This window comes from Calliopsis andreniformis, chromosome 7, assembly GCF_051401765.1.
Source record: "Calliopsis andreniformis isolate RMS-2024a chromosome 7, iyCalAndr_principal, whole genome shotgun sequence".
Taxonomy (NCBI): domain Eukaryota; kingdom Metazoa; phylum Arthropoda; class Insecta; order Hymenoptera; family Andrenidae; genus Calliopsis; species Calliopsis andreniformis.
Window position 1 is genome coordinate 10222102 of NC_135068.1, and position 17707 is coordinate 10239808.

Here is a 17707-nt window from a genome sequence, read left to right on the forward strand (position 1 = left end):
GAGGTCGCTGCTAAACAAGGACAACTAACTTTTAGAGCGAGAGAGTGAGATTAGAATTTCTTAAAATTGACAGAGTTTGCAAATTATAAAAAAACAGCCAATTGCGATATTGTTTATGCACTTTTAAGGTTGCATATTGAAGCTAAGACCCTCAGCTTTATTCAAGTATAGGTTTCGTTTGAATTCTCTGTGTAACTAATTAATTATTAATGATTTCTTAAATACGGGATATTTGTAAGACGTCATAGTGTATAAAATCGATAATAATTGCTAGATATTTAATGAATTTCTAATTACTGAGGATTAATTCCTGACCTTTTGGGGTTGTAGATGAGAGATGAGACCCTCAGCTACATTCAAGGATAGATTTTGCGCGAGTTTTCCTCGTGAATAATTAGTTATTAATGATTCTTTGGTACGAGGAATTATTAGGTTATAACTGCATGGTAGTGAAGCACAGGTTTTTTAACGAATTACTAATTACTGAGGACTAATTTGTGATGTTTTGAAGTTGTAGAATACAGCTGAGACCTTTGGCTACATTCAAGAATAGCTTTCGCTTATATCTTCTTCGGAATTCATTAATTATTCATGATTCTTTAAGTGGCGGGAATATAAATTACTGTGCCACTAACTTTGATTTCTATTATCCTATTGATTTCTACATTTCTAATAGGAACATAGAATTATAATAGAGGTCAATGGCTAGTGTTAGAAAGAGAGGAGAATCCAAGTGAGAAAAGGATAAACATAACTGACACTAACTTTGATTTCTATTATCCTGGTGATTTCTAGATTCTCAATAGGAACATAGAATGATAATAGAGGTCTCTGCTAGACAAGGATAGATAGTGTCCAGAGTGAGAGGGAGATAGCCATTTTTTAAAAATGACACAGCTCGTAAATAATAGAAAAAACAACTAATTGCTTTACAATTTATGCACTTTTATGATTGGAAATTAAAGCTGAGACCTTCAGCTATATTCATGGATGGTTTTTATATAAGTTTTCCGCGAAATTAATCGGTTATTAATGATCAAATAGATAAGTAACCAAAAAATATCGATTGACGAATCCTCTATACTCAAAGGATTATTAATAACTAATTAATCCCAAATAAAACTCGCATGAATTATACTCTTGAATACATCTGAGAGTCCTAGCTTTAATATACAACCACAAAAAATCATGAATTATGCCCCAGTAATTAGTAATTCATTAAAAGTCTAGCTATTGCTATCGATTTTATAGACTATGACGCCTTACAAATTTCCCGTATTTAAGAAATCATTGATAATTAATTAGTTACGCAGAGAATTCAAGCGAAACCTATACTTGAATATAACTGGGAGTCTCAGCTTCAATATGCAATCATTAAAGCGCATAAATGGTGAGGTAATTAGCTGTTTTTTCTATTATTTATGAGCTACGCCATTTTTAAAAAATGGCTATCTCCCTCTCACTCTTAAAGCTATCTAACCTTGTCTAGCAGAGACCTCTATTATCATTCTATGTTCCTATTGAGAATCGAGAAATCACCAGGATAATAGAAATCAAAGTTAGTGTCATATATGTTTATCCTTTTCTTACTTTGATTCTCCTCTCTTTCTAACACTAGCCATTGACCTCTATTATCATTCTATGTTCCTATTAGAAATCTAGAAATCAATAGGCTAACAAAAATCAAAGTTAGTGGCACAGCAATTTATATTCCCGCCATTTAAAGAATCATGAATAATTAATGAATTCTGAAAAAGATATGAGCGAAAACTATTCTTGAATATAGCCAAAGGTCTCAGCTCTATTCTGCAACTCCAAAACATCACGAATTAGTCCTCAGTAATTAGTAATTCGTTAAAAAACCTGTGCTTCAGTACCATGCAGTTATAACCTAATAATTCCTCGTACCAAAGAATCATTAATAACTAATTATTCACAAGGAAAACTCGCGCAAAATCTATCCTTGAACGTAGCTGAGGGTCTCATCTCTCATCTACAACCCCAAAAGGTCAGGAATTAATCCTCAGTAATTAGAAATTCATTAAATATCTAGCAATTATTATCGATTTTATAGACTATGACGTCTTACAAATATCCCGTATTTAAGAAATCATTGATAATTAATTAGTTACGCAGAGAATTCAGGCAAAACCTATACTTGAATGTAGCGGAGGGTCTCAGCTTTAATATGTAATCATAAAAGTGCGTAAATGGTGAGGTAATTAGCTGTTTTTTCTATTATTTATGAGCTATGTCATTTTTAAAAAATGGCTATCTCCCTCTCACTCTAAAAACTATCTATCCTTGTCTAGCAGAGACTTCTATTATCATTCTATGTTCCTATTCAGAATCTAGAAATCACCAGGATAATAGAAATTAAAGTTAGTGTCAGATATGTTTATCCTTTTCTCACTTGAATTCTCCTCTCTTTCTAACACTAACCATTGACTTCTAATATCATTCTATATTCCTATTACAAGTCCACAGATTATTAGGATAATAGGAAACAAAGTTAGTTGCCCCCTTTTCTATCCTTGTCGCACAGTTCTATCTCTCTTTCTAATACTACTCTATGACCTCCATTATAATTCTATGTTCCTATTAGAAATCTAGAAATTGTCAGAATAACATAACCAAAGATGGTGGCTAAGTTAGTTTTTAAACCCACGCCTCCACGTGTCAATGTTTTAAGCCAGGCATAACTATAAGTCAGAAAAATTGTTTTTACATACTAAATATAGAATATTTCTGTTTAAAATTGATGTTTAATGAATTATTATGCGTTTAGAAGTGCTCTGAATATTCAGATGGTAAATAGATAAATAAATAAACTAATTTATCGTTGATTAGTCATCAAAGGGGTTTCTTTGTAACAAATAAATAGTTTTGGGGCTGGACATCGTTAAATAATAAATAATAGAGTTCATATAGAGAATTAATAAAGACTCTGGATCCTTAACAAGCGAATAAATTAATAAGTAAATTTTTTTAATTCCCCTGTACTCTGTATTTTTAATGGAAATTTTTCTTTGTGTCACTTAAATGGCTAACGATTGTGCTGTTCACATTTTGGCCATTATTTACACATTTTTTTTAAATAAATAAAAAATATGAGGCTTGCTATCTGCACATAATAAAATATAGATTCTCTATAATAAAAGATTTGAATTTGCAATTGGAATTGCAAAAGATTCCAAAAGAATTGCTCATTTAAAAAGAAGTTTGGTGCTCACGCGAAGTCTACATATCCGTAACCTAAAATCGGCTTTTTACAATGAACGAAAATTCAGATTTTTCTCATAACATTTACAAAAGTGATCCTCTGTTATTCAAAAGTTACGTCGGAATGAAAGCAAATATTTTAACTGAGAATGGCAACACAATTTCTGGCATTGTTTATACTGTCGATCCTGTGTCAGAGAGGTTAGGATTATTGAATACAGTAACCACGCCATAGTCTTTTATTTACAGAAATCTATTTTATGTCTCGCTTATTTCTCAATGATTTTATAGTGTCGTATTGCTACAGCGTTGCTCGAAAAATGACCTGACAGTCGTCTTTGGTCATGCAATAAAAAATATAGAAATCTGTCCAGAGGAGCGAATCGATTTACCAGAATTGTTTACAAACACATCGAATATCCTTCAATCGACTTTAGAAGAACGAAAAAATGCTGTGATAAAAATGTTACAGGAAAACCGATTCCCAGTAAAACAGGAAAATGATATTTTAATCATTGAGGATGTACTTCAGATAAAACCACTGTATGCGTCAAATGATTGTGTTTGCTCCAATAGCATTATTTTAGGAAGAATCCAGAGTCTTTTAACTCAAATGGAATCTTGAGTTCTAAATAAATAATATAAAAGAACTATCAAATGTTTTGCTACTTGAGTCTTCTAATTCTACGATTATTTATAAAAAAAGAACTGGTTCTATTCCTTAAATTTTAATTTTCAAATCCATTTAATTATTGAAATATCTCATTTACAATATTTCTCAGCAACATGCATGGATTAATAGATTCGAAACAGAATTTCAATAGCCAAGCAAGCGAATAGTGAAAAAATACAATGTCTCTTAAAAAAAATTGTTTATTCTCTGTTTTCGTTTGAATTCTATTTTTCTTTCGTATGATAAAATATTTGTATATTCTGCAAGTGTCGTATCGACTAAAATAAACTTCTGCTTAAGATAAATTAATTGTAGATAAAAATTTATATTGTGTGCAACAGAGTTTAACTTCAATTCAGCCGTGTAACAAATAAGCTAAATTTGAACTTGAATATATCCATATGTATAAATTGGACTTACGAGACATTTTTTAAGCAAAATATACATTTTTTCTCATAGTACATACATAAATTATTCATTTCACGAAGGCATTTTAAATTAAAGAAGAAAAAGACGATTTTAAAAAAATTTGTGCAGCCCTTCAGAACGTCGCTTAAGGGACTGAGAAAATACAACTATACAATGCTTAATTTTAAGGAAAAGGATATATGAAATTACTCCTTTAGAACCACAGAACATCTTAGGGCTTCGTATGCATTTCTATGACTTTTAAAACAGGGAAAACATTCGACGTTCTCGCTTGTAAGATTTAAGATTTACGCCTTTTGCTGTGGCAACCGGATGTGGGAATCGCTGTCATTGCTGGGAGACAAGTTTCAAGTTAATGATCTCGAAACTGCTCTCAACGATGACTCCGGTATGCATTCGCTGTACGCATTAAATATCTTCTATTCATATGCTTCAAGTACTGTTCATGTCCCACAGGAAGTCTTGCAGAAAACATTGTATTCATATTTCTATTTCTGTTGGTAAAAAATCGATCCCTTAAAAGATTTTTCATTTAAAAAACTACATAGTAAATTATTGTATAATAATTTACTACATAGTTTCCTCAACAAAAACTTTAAAGAAATTGATTTTTTATTAACAGAAAGAGAAATTTCCCTCTTAAGGCATTTCACAAGACTTCTTCTAGGACAAGAACAGTACTCTAACTGTTTATCATATATCGAAATGTCTAAATCGGTATCGAAGAATACTAAGAATAAGTATGCAAACTGGGGTGGTATGCAAAGCTCTCAGCCGCAGCACCAGACGTGTCTACTGCCTAGAAGAATTTTGCCACAGCAAAAGGATCGACGCTTCCTGTACAAAATAAATGCAATCGCGGCAGTGCGTCAGTGCAGAACGCGTCAAAGAGCTTTGAGTATCCGCGGGGTAAAGGTCTCGGTTCGAATTTTTCTCCTCTAGAAAAAATATCGAACTTCTAGTTCCTCTCTATCGACTCGAAAGAAAGATAGGTCTACCTGTGTATTACTTGTCCGAGCTATCTCATGGATCTAGGATCTGTTGGCATATCACAGCCACCGATATGTGCATATGCCTCTACGAGCCTGGTGCACGTACAAATACGGGGCAATTGAACTCTGACGCACTCCTGGAGGCTTCTCCATCAATTAAACGGGGTAATTCGTTGTGCAGAACTCGAGAAACGTTGGAAAGATATCGACTCTTGTTGAACCTCTTCGCTTATAGCAAGAAAAAGCTGTTCCACTTGAAACGAGGAATCTCTAATCCCTGATTCTACTGGAAAGTACTGGCCAGCTAAGCTACAAGCTAGGCTATTCTATGCTATGCTAAGTTTCAGAATATTTGCTTCAAAGGACAACGTTAAGTCTCTAAAGTGTGAGCAGAAACTTAACATTGTCTGAAACATTAACTGTTTCCACCAAAAGCTAGGTTTACTAGCTCGACGTAGCATAAGATTGCCTACTGAGCAATTTTTGGGAAGAAACATAGCTGTAGCTTCCCCCAAAACGTAGCACAGCTCACAATTAGCTTAGCTTTTGGCAGAAACAATTCCAAACAATAAACTTAGCACAGCATAATTTAGGTTAGCTTTTCGGTGGATTCTCTGCTTAAGTAAATTCAAGTGGCCTGTTGCCTCTGTAGGTTGGTTAAGAAATATACTGTGCGGATCAATGGAAAAGCATGTAAAAGAATGCGTGTAGAGTTCTTCCAAGGCAGTATCTCTCCAAAGCAGTACAAGACGCTTCTTTGGAGCAAAACGAATGTCCTAGAGACTCCATTTTCTAGATGGTAGGTCATTCGGTCTCCTCATCGGAATAATATTCTATGGGCGCTGGATCGCGCACTTTGCGGGAGTATTTCAGACCCAGAGAGTCCGCGATACTTTCGATATGTGAGAGTACCTAGAAAGGTCAGAGTAAATATAGAATCGTTTTTTCGCATCAGTTCTACAATCAACTGGTTTTCTTCGTTCGCTTACGTAATCTAGTTGCTCCTTAGTGTGCGCTGCAGACAGACAAAATCGTATTCTGGCTTGCATCAGCGGCGTTGCTGGAAATCCTACACCCACGACCGCTATGTTACGTGTCGTCAAGGTTCGCACAACTGCGCTGTAATTCAAAGAATACATGATTAAATAATGTAAAAGACCAATTATTCACACTAACAATTACTGTCATTCTAAGCTATTTTAGTTACAATAAAAAATAGATCTTACGAAATTCTACAGAAAAAATTAACAAACGACTGAAACTGTAGTTTATCTGGGAGAAAAAAATAACACTTCTTTTTTTACTAATTTTTCGAAGATATTTCCTGAATAATAATAATTAAATTTCTATTGAATAATTTATTCCTACATAATGTGATTTCTTCAGACTGTCTGACCATTTTTTCTTTAAAATTCTGCCATTCCATAGTTCTAAATTTGCCTCCAAAAAATTCTTAAAAATAGTCTCCATTTTTACTCTTCAGTGTGTTCCCTAAAGTGACAATGATCGAGTCTTTTGCTCTATTTGAATATTAAAATTTCTGACAATAGAATACTGAGACACCTACCCAATTTTCGAGAACAAATAGACTAGCATAGGTACAACAGGCGAATCCTCGTTTCCATAAATTATAACTCCAATCTGGTTGAGTCTGCGCCTGAAGTACCTAGTGTTTCTCGCCAATTGTTTCGTTCGCTTTCTTCCTTCATCCGTACCATCCTCTCCAGCGATTATTCTCATCGAGGTAATAATTTGCTGTGCAACCGGCGCAGACATTGCAGTTGCATAGGTATGCGCGTGACTGTGTATCCTTAAATGATTTATTAGTGTCTAGAATTATACAGTTTTCGTTAATATTTTTTTCGGACTATCAAAGTCTTAATAGGAGAAAATTCATTTCTCACAGATCTTTGGAACGATCACTCGAACGCTTCCTTACCTTCGTTCCAGCGATATATCCACCAGCAGAGCCGAAACTTTTCGTGAAAGTGCCCATGAGTATGTCCACTTCCCGTGGATCAATTTCATAGTAATCACAAACACCTCTTCCATGTTTGCCCATCGCACCAGTGCTATGAGCTTCATCTAAATATAGATATGCCTGTAATATTAAATACAAAAAGGAAATAAGATTAAGGAGTCGTTCATACACGTGTTTATTGGTTGAATAATTAGACTGCAGAAATTTATGCATTTTTGAGAAACTATGGGTGAAAATTGGTTAACTTTGACTGACGATAACTCAGCGAAAAATTGTTGTAGAACCATGATCTTTTTTAGAAGTTAAAGCTTGAAATCTTTACTTTAAGATGCTATGTCTTGATTTTAAGTTCAATGCAGATTTATCACTGTAACTTCTTAAATCTGGGGGTATATTAGTCATATCAAAAATTTCAAAGTTTGATGAGATGCAGGGACTAGAGAAAATTTTTTTCGAGAATACCGCTTGCAGGAGCATAAAGCTCGAACCTTCCCCTGTATTTTAAAAAAAAGATCAAGTCGCTGCGATTTTTTTTCACGGAGTTACAACAGTTTGAAGTCATCCTTGCATTTTTCAGCACATCAGCTAGTGCTCGTACATGACAAAAATGCAAGGGTTACTTTAAAGTGCTGTAACTTTGTGAAAAAAAATCACAAGGACTTGCTCTTTTTTTTAAAATATAGGGGAAGGGTCATACTTCATGCCACCGTAAACGGTATCCCCCTAAAAAATTTATCATGCTTGGGAGAGTCATCTGAATTTGGGAGAGGTTCGGAGAAAAATCACCTTCTCTTCCTCGCCCCACATACAAGTAGAAAAACATCTTTGGAAAAAATCAATTCAGGGGCGTGAAAATAGAGACTTTAGCCTTTAAAATGAGCCCAGGCTCACTACTGTACGATTTTTTGTCGCGAAGTTACAGCGGCTCAAAGATCGACTATTTTTTCAATCTCTGTTAATCTCCATTTCTTTGACCACATTTATAAAAACGCGAATTTGCATAAAAATCCGCAGTCTAGTAATGATTCTACTTGCTTTGTACTTCTTCTTGAGCTGCAAAATCTCAGGTAAATGTACAATGGAACCTTCCATGGAATAAACACCTTCCACCACGATCACTATTTTTTTCCAAGGTGCTCCAGATCCTGGTTGGCCAAAAACCACGGCGGTTTTTAGGCAATTTTCTAAATGTTTTATATCTGTAACACAGAGAGTTCCAAGTTTTTAAGTAATAAGACATTTTATCTCGACTCATTTCAGTGCAATTGATTTTCTACTTACTGTTATGCTTGAACACTTTAATAGTGGCACCAGACAGTCGCAATCCAAGTATCAGCGAAGCATGATTTTTCTCATCGCTAAGCACCAAGCAACCTTTGCTCAACAGCGAAGGTAGATTAAGAGCATTCGTCGCGAACCCCATTCCAAACACAATTGCATCTTCTACTCCCAAAAACCTGGCCGTCAGAGTTTCCAGCTCCTCGTGATATGGCATGTTTCCTTGAAAGAGAAAATAAAATTGATTGATACGAACCGAGAATTATCTTTGACAGGAGATTATTTCAATTACCAAGTTCGAGACGAGTACTACAACTAGCACAACCGTATTTTTTCAGAGTTTCAATACTTTCGTCGGCGCATTTCCCAGTCGCCTCAGCGAACCCCAGATAATTGTACGATCCTAAATTTACACATTCTGTGGTCGTTCCAGTAAACCTGAAAAATGGGAACAGAGATTGAAATAATTATCTACTTTTTATATGAGAAATTTTCGTGACACTTCAGCTGTTTATTTGGTAGGTCTTTTCAGACCCAGGAACTAAAACTCTCAGCTAATTCTTTTCTAATAAATATTTTTAACGTAAAATTTAAAAAATGGCGTGTTTCAGAATATTACATGTATGTCTCAGTTAATTATTTAGAAATGAAGAAGTAGATAATTAACAGAGAAAGCTTAAAAAGACTCTTTTTAACGATGGGCCTGAGGAAAGTGGAGGAACTTGGTAAGGCAGACTCACCTGAACGTCCATCCATAATCTGGTGTTACCCTATCCTTAAGCGTAACAGTGGCACCTGGAACAGAGACTATCGGCCTGTTCCAGCAATCTCTCACTCTCCTGTACACGTATCGAGAATAAAACCTCTCGAAGTTCTCGTAAAGTGGCGCGTAACCCTGCAACAAAGATGCACTCTTCAGTGCTTCACCTGGGTGCCCCTTGCTCGTCTCGAGTCAAGATTAAGCTCCACTCCATTGTTCTAAATTTTGAAGTATTCCCATCAAGGACAGGAAAAAATAGAACTCTGACTATTCTATCTCGCGATTTCTTGGCTTGTTTAAAAATTACTGTAATGAGTTTTTTTATTACTTTCATAGTTTTTACTGCTTTCGTTTGTTGCTACTTCCCTTTTACTATTCTGTGTCATTTTTTTGGACAGGTTTGTAGAATTCTGTATCATTTTTTGTACGCCATTTTATTGGCCATATTTTTACAATTCTGTACCATTTTCTTTGCCCAGATTTTTTAAACAAGTTCTTACTCAGATTCTCTTTTTCAAAATATAGTCTATAAAAATTTGATTTTACATAAAAATGCGCAGACTATTGTTATAGGTAACCAGAATGAACAGTAATTTTTTGGCGAACATTAGACGATATTGATAGACTGTTTATATTTTTTAACACGCGAGGAAGTTTCGAATTCATCCGTCTGAATATTTCAGCACCGATAAACTGTATATCGAGCAAACCACTCTGCAACACTCTATATACGGTATATAGCATCGCACTGCGTCTTTCCCACAAGTCGTATACTAGGGCACATACAGGCTGCCTCAAAATCGCGGTACGTCGCAAAAATATTGCCTGAGAAATCTCTAAATTCAATTTTTAGGATTTTTTACTTAGTCCACTTTCATAGTTATCAGCACAAATATGAATTTTCATAAACTTCTGTGCTCTATTTATTACATAATTTGTAAGGCGCTATAGAAACAATTGCTTGCAGAAATAAAATTGTTAGCACAGCCTTCCAAGAAAAGCTGGAGTTTGTTTTCTTTGAAGCAATATTGCATAAAAATTTTTATAATCGTGAATTCCCATGTTGTCAGATATCTGTAATACTTATCGTTCGACAAGATTAGATAGTAGTCGTGTGGATTCATCAAGGATTACGCTGTTTGAACGAGGCGTGTTCAAGGTGTCAAAGAAGCACAGAATATGAATATCAAGCGCTTCAGAACCGAATTTTTCCTGTCTATGAGATACATATTTTTTTACCAATTAGCAGTTAATAGAAGCCCAAATATATTTATCTCTATATTTGTTATATTTTCTATCATTTTTCTCCCAATAAGAACCATTTTATCGTTCAAAAATTAAATCTGCAACAAATGGCACTTATGCCATAAAAAACGCAATATAAGTGCTATCACGATTTCCTTAAAAGGAACATGAATTAAACATGCAACATTTTTTTATTCTCCCAGAAAAAGACAAAGATCGACAGGACTCGTTCTTCAGCTTTGGTGCAGCGTCTCCATCTTTTTTTTTTTTTTTCTTTAATCAAAGACTTGTTATAGCGATGGCCGCGACGCAATTAAGATGCGATTCATTTTAACTCCACTTTGTTTTCGTGGCTTCCGAGATTCCTCTATCTCGAGGTAAATACGTTTAATATATCGGCGCCTTTCAGTTACGTCAAAATCCATAATGCGTCGAGGATGAAAGCCACCCAACAATCGTCTTCCCTGCGAGCGCAGAGTGACCTCCGACTCTTCGAGTTGCCTTCAATTCCGTGCGATCTTCGCCAACCCCCGAGTCTCCAGCCGAATCAATTCTTTTCGTTCGACACAATTGCGTCCAATTTCAGCTCGTTGCCGCTTCTACAAATCGTTCCTTAACTGTGAGAGAAATGTGCCATTTTACACGCCGCTCGTATTTCGTTTGCAAACTGATTAGGCTTAACGTGGCTCCATTAAACCTGTTATCTCACTGTCAGATAACGAAGGGAAGAGTGACGCAACTGTTATCAGGAATTCTCGGTCCTGTCTCGATTTTCCTGAGTCTTCGGTTATCCTAATCCTAAGTCTTCAGTTTATTTTATTTATTTACTTGTACGTACGCCATCTATACAGAAAGTTTTGGGATGTAATAACATTGTTGCAGCTGAGTGTTAAACGTAATTATATAATTGTAAATAATATAACTGTGAACATTTTATGTCTTGTTCTACTGCAAAATAGCAGTAAAATATTTGTTGTAGATCCTGCTTTGCTCCATAATTGGGGAGAATGGTGCTTAACTTAGTTCCTAATCTTTGTTAATACGAAGCTCTGTTGTTGTTGCTATTTACTTCTCTCACTCCTAAGAGTAGCTTTAAAGGAAGTAACGCAGTCATCGAAGCGACCATCAAGAGTTCATGGGCGCTTCAAGGTCATCTTCATCATGTGGATAACCATATCAAGAAGCAATGACCTCTTTCGACAACACTTGACCATTATTTCAGTTAAATACAATATTTCAGTGATTGGAGCTTAACACAAATTTGACTTTCTTTCGTTTCTTCTGTATATTTTGATATTTAAAAAAATGTTTTCAAGAAAAAATAAACAGATTTCGATTTTTCTTGGAACTTCAATTCTATGTTGCACTTTTTCTAGGTCCATGCAATTATGTGTTTCTGTATTTCAAAATTTTTTTGGAATAAACATTTAGATTTTTCTTGAAACCTCAATTTTATGTTGCACTTTTTCTGGGTCCATGCGGTTTTTCTTGTTTTTGTGTATTAAAAAAACAGAACGTGGATTTTGTTGGAACCTTACCTCTCTGTTGTACTCTTTCGCGACTTTTGGCGTGAAAAATAACTGATTTATGAAGCCGAGGATCATGAGGATGTAGAAACCGAGGTGGGTCAATGCCGCTGTGATAAATGGCACCCTCTCGAACGACTCCTTCGACCTGGAGGACTTCGTTGGCTCTGCTCTCCTTTCCTTCTCTGAAAACTAGAAAGTCCAATCAATATAATTTAACATCTTCATTTAATAGAGGACAGTAACCCATTGGTAAATAAACAAACAAATTGAGACGACTTACGAAAAATAAGGAAAAGGGAATAACCATTGCTAATTTTTTCAAAATTCAAAAATAAATGCCAGATATTATACTAGGTGAAAAATAATAATTTTTTTAAATTCTTTAAGGAGCTTTATAAGTCCTCAAAAAATAAAACAATAATATTGTAAATAATATGAGAAGAAAAATGGTATAATATAAATGATGTATAATATTCTTTTCATTTTATTTTTTAAAGAATTTTTTACCACGAAACATGACAGTCTCATAACAACTCTTATCGATCGTAATTTCATGCGAAATTTCATTAACAAAAGGTACTGGCGAGCGAAACTTGAAACAGCAAAATAAACTATTCAACGAATGGTCACAGATAAGTCTGACGATAGGTTGATCTCCCGGAAAGACAACTGATAGCGATGCACAGTGTTCAGTGTTCTGAGATATCCGTTTGGTCGCGAAAAAATGGAAGATTATAGATAGTTTATCTCGGAAGCGTATGAATTAATGGAATTGACTCAGTTTATTTATTTGAAAGATGGGAATAAAGAGGAAAAAGACTTAAAGTAGGAATTTTAAAATACAGATCCAGCGAGATAAATGTCCCAGTAGTTGATCATGCTCCGATACGTGAATACTAACGCCATTTTTATTTAATTTTAAATTCTAATAAAAAACAAAAAATAGTATATTCAACTAGTAAGACGCAAAACGAATTCTTCGATTGTCCACTTACTGGGACATTTGACATCTTAAACGTCCAAGTATTGGGACACTTGCTTTACATGGAAAAGTGGGTCATCCTTAAAAGATGAACCTCACGCCTCTGAATCTCGGTCTAATAATTTTCTACTTTTGAAAGATCAGAAAAATATTTTTTTTGATATTTCAAAAGTATGAAAAAAATTTGTTGCGACCAAATAACGTTCTGAAAAGAAGCTTTCGCGAGGGAAGGCAGCTTTTGAGAAATGTACTGCAGGACAAACGGCTGAGAGGAGAAAGTGCGCGAAAATCGATACCCCCGATTTTTCGGCGCGTAACAAATGGAAACGTAAAAATACAGGGTACGATTCTTCCTCGTTATAAGCGCGTTCTATACTTGGAATTATTTCAAATGAGCGATAAAAAGAAATTTTTCACTTAAAAATGAGGATTCAAGAAGACAGAATTAAAGTTAAAAGTTTTTAGCGCCAATATTCTGAAAAGAAAAACATATGACAAATCATTTTTTTACTTTAAAACAGGTTTTGATTAGCTTCGAAACTAGGCGATAACAGGAAAAAAGAGGTTACAAACTAGCATTATGTATCTATTTAACTGTCTTTTTTACATAATTTGTGGTATACGTTGGCTAAGCATTTCTTACGAGTTTCAATACATCCACATTTTTTTCAAGGTCATTTATGTTCTTCCAATGCTTTTATATAACGATTCGCTATAACGAGGATTGGAACAGTTTCGAAAGTGTCGAATAATAGAGAGATATTCCCGCCAATTAAATGATTCACGAACCGATAAGAATTTTATCAAAGAAACATGTGTCTGTACACTCGAATCAATGTTAATGATTCATGGCACTCGTAGCCGTCAATTTTGAGGTTAACTCAAATCGAGTAAATGAAACGCAAAAACATGTGATAAAAAATTAATATTTTCTGCCTCTACTGTGCTAACTTTTTACCATCATCAAAATGGCTTCTCGGAAGACAGAAAGCATAATAACTTTAACTACTTTTCTGTTTAAATTTAAATTACGACTGTTAGACGTAGTCTAAAAATAAAGGAAAAAATAGATAACTATAAACAAGTAGATAAATCTCGACGCGATAATTCTTTTAAAAATGATATCCTTATGTACACACTATCGACTCGCGGAATCGTGAGTCGATAAATCTGCTTTTCTCTCGCTTAAGGTTTCGAGGTTAGGTTTAGGAATCACCTGTTCCCGGTATCAATTACAGACAATTGAATCAGTTGAATATTAAATGAACCTAGCAACGATTCGTTTGTTTACTGATTGTTAAGAAGATCAGTGAAAGAAAGCGACGACTGTTGAGCAAATAAAGTCGAAATATTTGAATTTGCCACATGATCCATTTCGACAGTTGGTGTTCCCATTGTTTACGTTAATTTCACACGAAGTAACAGAAGAACACTTTATTTTTAGCTCTCGTTTAATATCAGCAAATTTCAAGCGAGAATAATTTAATGTGACTAGATTTTATTTGCAAAATACTTTTTTTTCTTTAATAACACTGAGAGTCAAGTACATATGGATCGTTGTTCAGCCAATCTGCATATTAACGTCACCGAATTAATTCTCAAGTAACACTGACTGTGTTCATTTCACTTTCAATTGATTCAATTCCATCCGACGAGACTAACTGTACCATCTTACGAGAACAGAGAATAAATAGCTCTTTCTCTCAGAAATTAATCAAACTACTATAATTTCACGACTATTTTCCTTGTCCCCACTTTTCATCTCAAAACTAATCCCAGGATTCCCATAATTTCAAATTTCACACTTCGAGCTTATATCGAATACAGCTATTCTTTCACTCGCTCTTAAAATACTCAGAAGTAACAGGTATCCAAATTTACATATCTCAAATAAAAAAATTTTTAAAAAAATTAAAAGAAGGTAGATATGCCTCAAATACCAAAAGGATCGTAGTAAGATCGAAGTAACGTACAAATCGACCGAATCTCAGCGAATTCCACTCTCGAGCTCTTCTCGCGCAGCGTCGAGATAATGAAAAAAAAAATATATATATATATGTAAGCGTGACAGGTGACAATCTAACCTGTACACGTCCATTGTTTTGGAAAGCGGCATGTCCATTAGCCACGACGCCTTCGTGATAGGTTAAGCCGTTTCTGCTGGTCGTTTTCTCCTCGTGCTCATTCAGCCGTCTCCTAGTGGTGTTCAGCGCCGCCATTTTGCGAAGGGCGAATCTTTCACCGAGCGCCGTAGGACCGGAAGGGGAGAAAGAGAGAAGAAAGAAAGAGAGGAGGACACGCACGTCAGCACGCCGCGACGGACGAGCGAAGACTGACGCTCGGGCCTCGAGCCACGCGTTCCGACTCCAGCCGCGCACGCGCACTCGCTCTGCTGACTTCGTGACCGAGATTACTCGCGAAACGCGGGGATAACGCGACGATATACGGCACTGCGCGTGCGCAGACCAAACGAATTAGCGTAATTACGGCTGGGATTAGTGCACAATTGAGAATAGCGTTAATTAAACTGGTGTAGGTGAATATTAAACCTGAGGTGCTTATCGTAAGGTTATGGAGTAAAAGGAGGCTTTCGAGGCAAAATATGGAGATTATTCTGTCTATATTTTTTTATTGAAACTAATTTTGAGTCTAGTATGCGATTTTAGTGGGACTTTGATGGTAGTAGATAGCTCACGACGTCTTGAAGACGTCTTTTTTAGGTTCATTTGCCTGGATGTCTCAAGACATAATTTAGACGTCTTAAAAACATTCGACAGCGCGCGTCTTAAAGACTTCCGACATTTTCGCCTATGAGACGTCTTGAAGACATATTGTATGGACGTCTTAAAGAGGTCTGAACGTCTTACAGACGTAATCTGGACATCTGTCAGATGTCTTAGTATGTCTTTTAAGATATCTTAAAGATACTGCTTTGTAAATTCAGTTCTTTTAAAGTCGTTTTTTTAGATATTTTCGGGACTCTACTGGATGTCTTTCAGACGTTTTCAAAACGTCTTTGTACTATAGTAATACTCTGAAATCCCATTTCTTTGTAATACTATGTACTATCTATATTCATATATTTCCCACTAATAATTGTTATCAGGAGATCCAATATCTTTTTTTTCTTATATCAGTATTTGAACAATTTTCAAGTATTGGAAGTAAAAATTTTCTGTAAATAAGTGACATTAATATAATTCTGTCTAGACAGGTTTTTCAGTGCATATTTCGAGAGATTCTTTCTACTAATTGTCACCGCTATATGACCGCGATTTTAACGCAGGACACCGGAGTCGCGCATGCGCAGAGGATCGCATTCTGACACGTTCCTATATCTACATGCATAAACCGCAACAACTTATATGTTGCAAATGAAACGTCTGTATGTATAGACCAAGTGTTTACATATATTTCATATATATTTCATGAATGCTCCAAGCTGACACCGTGTGTAATTCTGTATATAGCAGAATACTATGGCTGAAGGTAATTAAGTAATTATTTTCACACGTCATCGTGATGTTAAACACGATAGAGATATTTCGACTGATAATACGTAATGCCCCGCTCTATATTTTATGGAAAACTAGCGAGAGCTATTGATTAATTAAACAGAGTGAATAATGCTGGATAAAACTTTTTTAAAGTAAAATATACGAACATATCTCAAAATCCAAAAATCGGAACTTGCCCTACTTATCAGTAGCAGAAAAGATAAAAAAGATAAAAGCAATCCCCAAGGGGCTTAAATCTTGCTAAATTTGGGAATTATTTACTCCTTCAGACTGTCATTCTGCTTTTTACCTTATTCCCTTCTTAAAACTACAGATACAGTTATGCTATTTCCTACTGTTAAGAATCCACGACTCATCACAAAAAAGTACTTCTCATAAAAAAATTATTTTTGACTAATTCTGGGTGATGATAAACGATAGAATAATTAAGAGTAAAAATGCTGTGAATAACTATACGAGTTTATATAGAAAACATGCGTCAACTGTGCAAACCTTGAAAAGAGATAGAATAAAGTAGACAGAAATTTTCATAGCAAGATTTTGGTTGATTTGTTTAAATAACTTTCTCTTTTACTACTTATGTTTGATATCTTATCAATTAATAACATGTAATAAGTATGACACATTCGTAAGCATCATCTTACCGTTTTCAATGTGACTCATGTTCAAGCTCCTGCGTCTCCCTCTAGCTACAGTTGCACAGTGGGGATTCTAACTCGATTTTCATTGGTCGGGCTTCAGGGGCGGACGAAAGTTACTAGAACCTATTCTTCATCCCATTTCTACGAGAAATTGATCCTCAAATCACTTCATAACTTTTTATTCAATTAAAAAATCTTTTATTACACAACATAAAGAAGTATTAAATATTTGTAATGTTTAATGTTTTTTATTATTGGCCTTACTATAATGAAAATAACATAAAATACAAGAACAGTCCAAGCGAAATTTTCAATTTTTTAAATTAGAATACATTCTAGTGATAATAAACGTGTACTATAGCCCTATTGCCCCTTTAAATTGCTACACAAATTTTATTCTGCCCAAATTTCCGTATTCTATAAAGCTGCAGTCCAAACTTTAGCTAAAATTGCTGAT

At 35.0% G+C, this 17707-nt stretch overlaps 2 protein-coding genes across 2 annotated transcripts; one reads left to right on the forward strand and one right to left on the reverse strand.

Annotated features, from left to right (window-relative positions):
* The first annotated feature begins 3246 nt into the window (after positions 1-3246).
* Positions 3247-3897, forward strand: LOC143181726 (gem-associated protein 6). The gene is made up of 2 exons (XM_076382277.1): positions 3247-3423; positions 3514-3897. Exons 1-2 carry the CDS (start codon positions 3275-3277, stop codon positions 3845-3847), a joined length of 483 nt encoding a protein of 160 aa, XP_076238392.1. The 5' UTR covers positions 3247-3274; the 3' UTR covers positions 3848-3897.
* A 2202-nt stretch (positions 3898-6099) lies between these two features.
* Lace (serine palmitoyltransferase long chain base subunit) lies at positions 6100-15401 on the reverse strand. The gene is made up of 10 exons (XM_076382276.1): positions 15176-15401; positions 12119-12298; positions 9316-9470; positions 8868-9013; positions 8579-8797; positions 8333-8496; positions 7256-7417; positions 6884-7146; positions 6306-6435; positions 6100-6228 (listed from the first exon to the last, which is right to left on the reverse strand). Exons 1-10 carry the CDS (start codon positions 15308-15310, stop codon positions 6121-6123), a joined length of 1662 nt encoding a protein of 553 aa, XP_076238391.1. The 5' UTR covers positions 15311-15401; the 3' UTR covers positions 6100-6120.
* Between the last annotated feature and the right edge of the window lie 2306 nt (positions 15402-17707).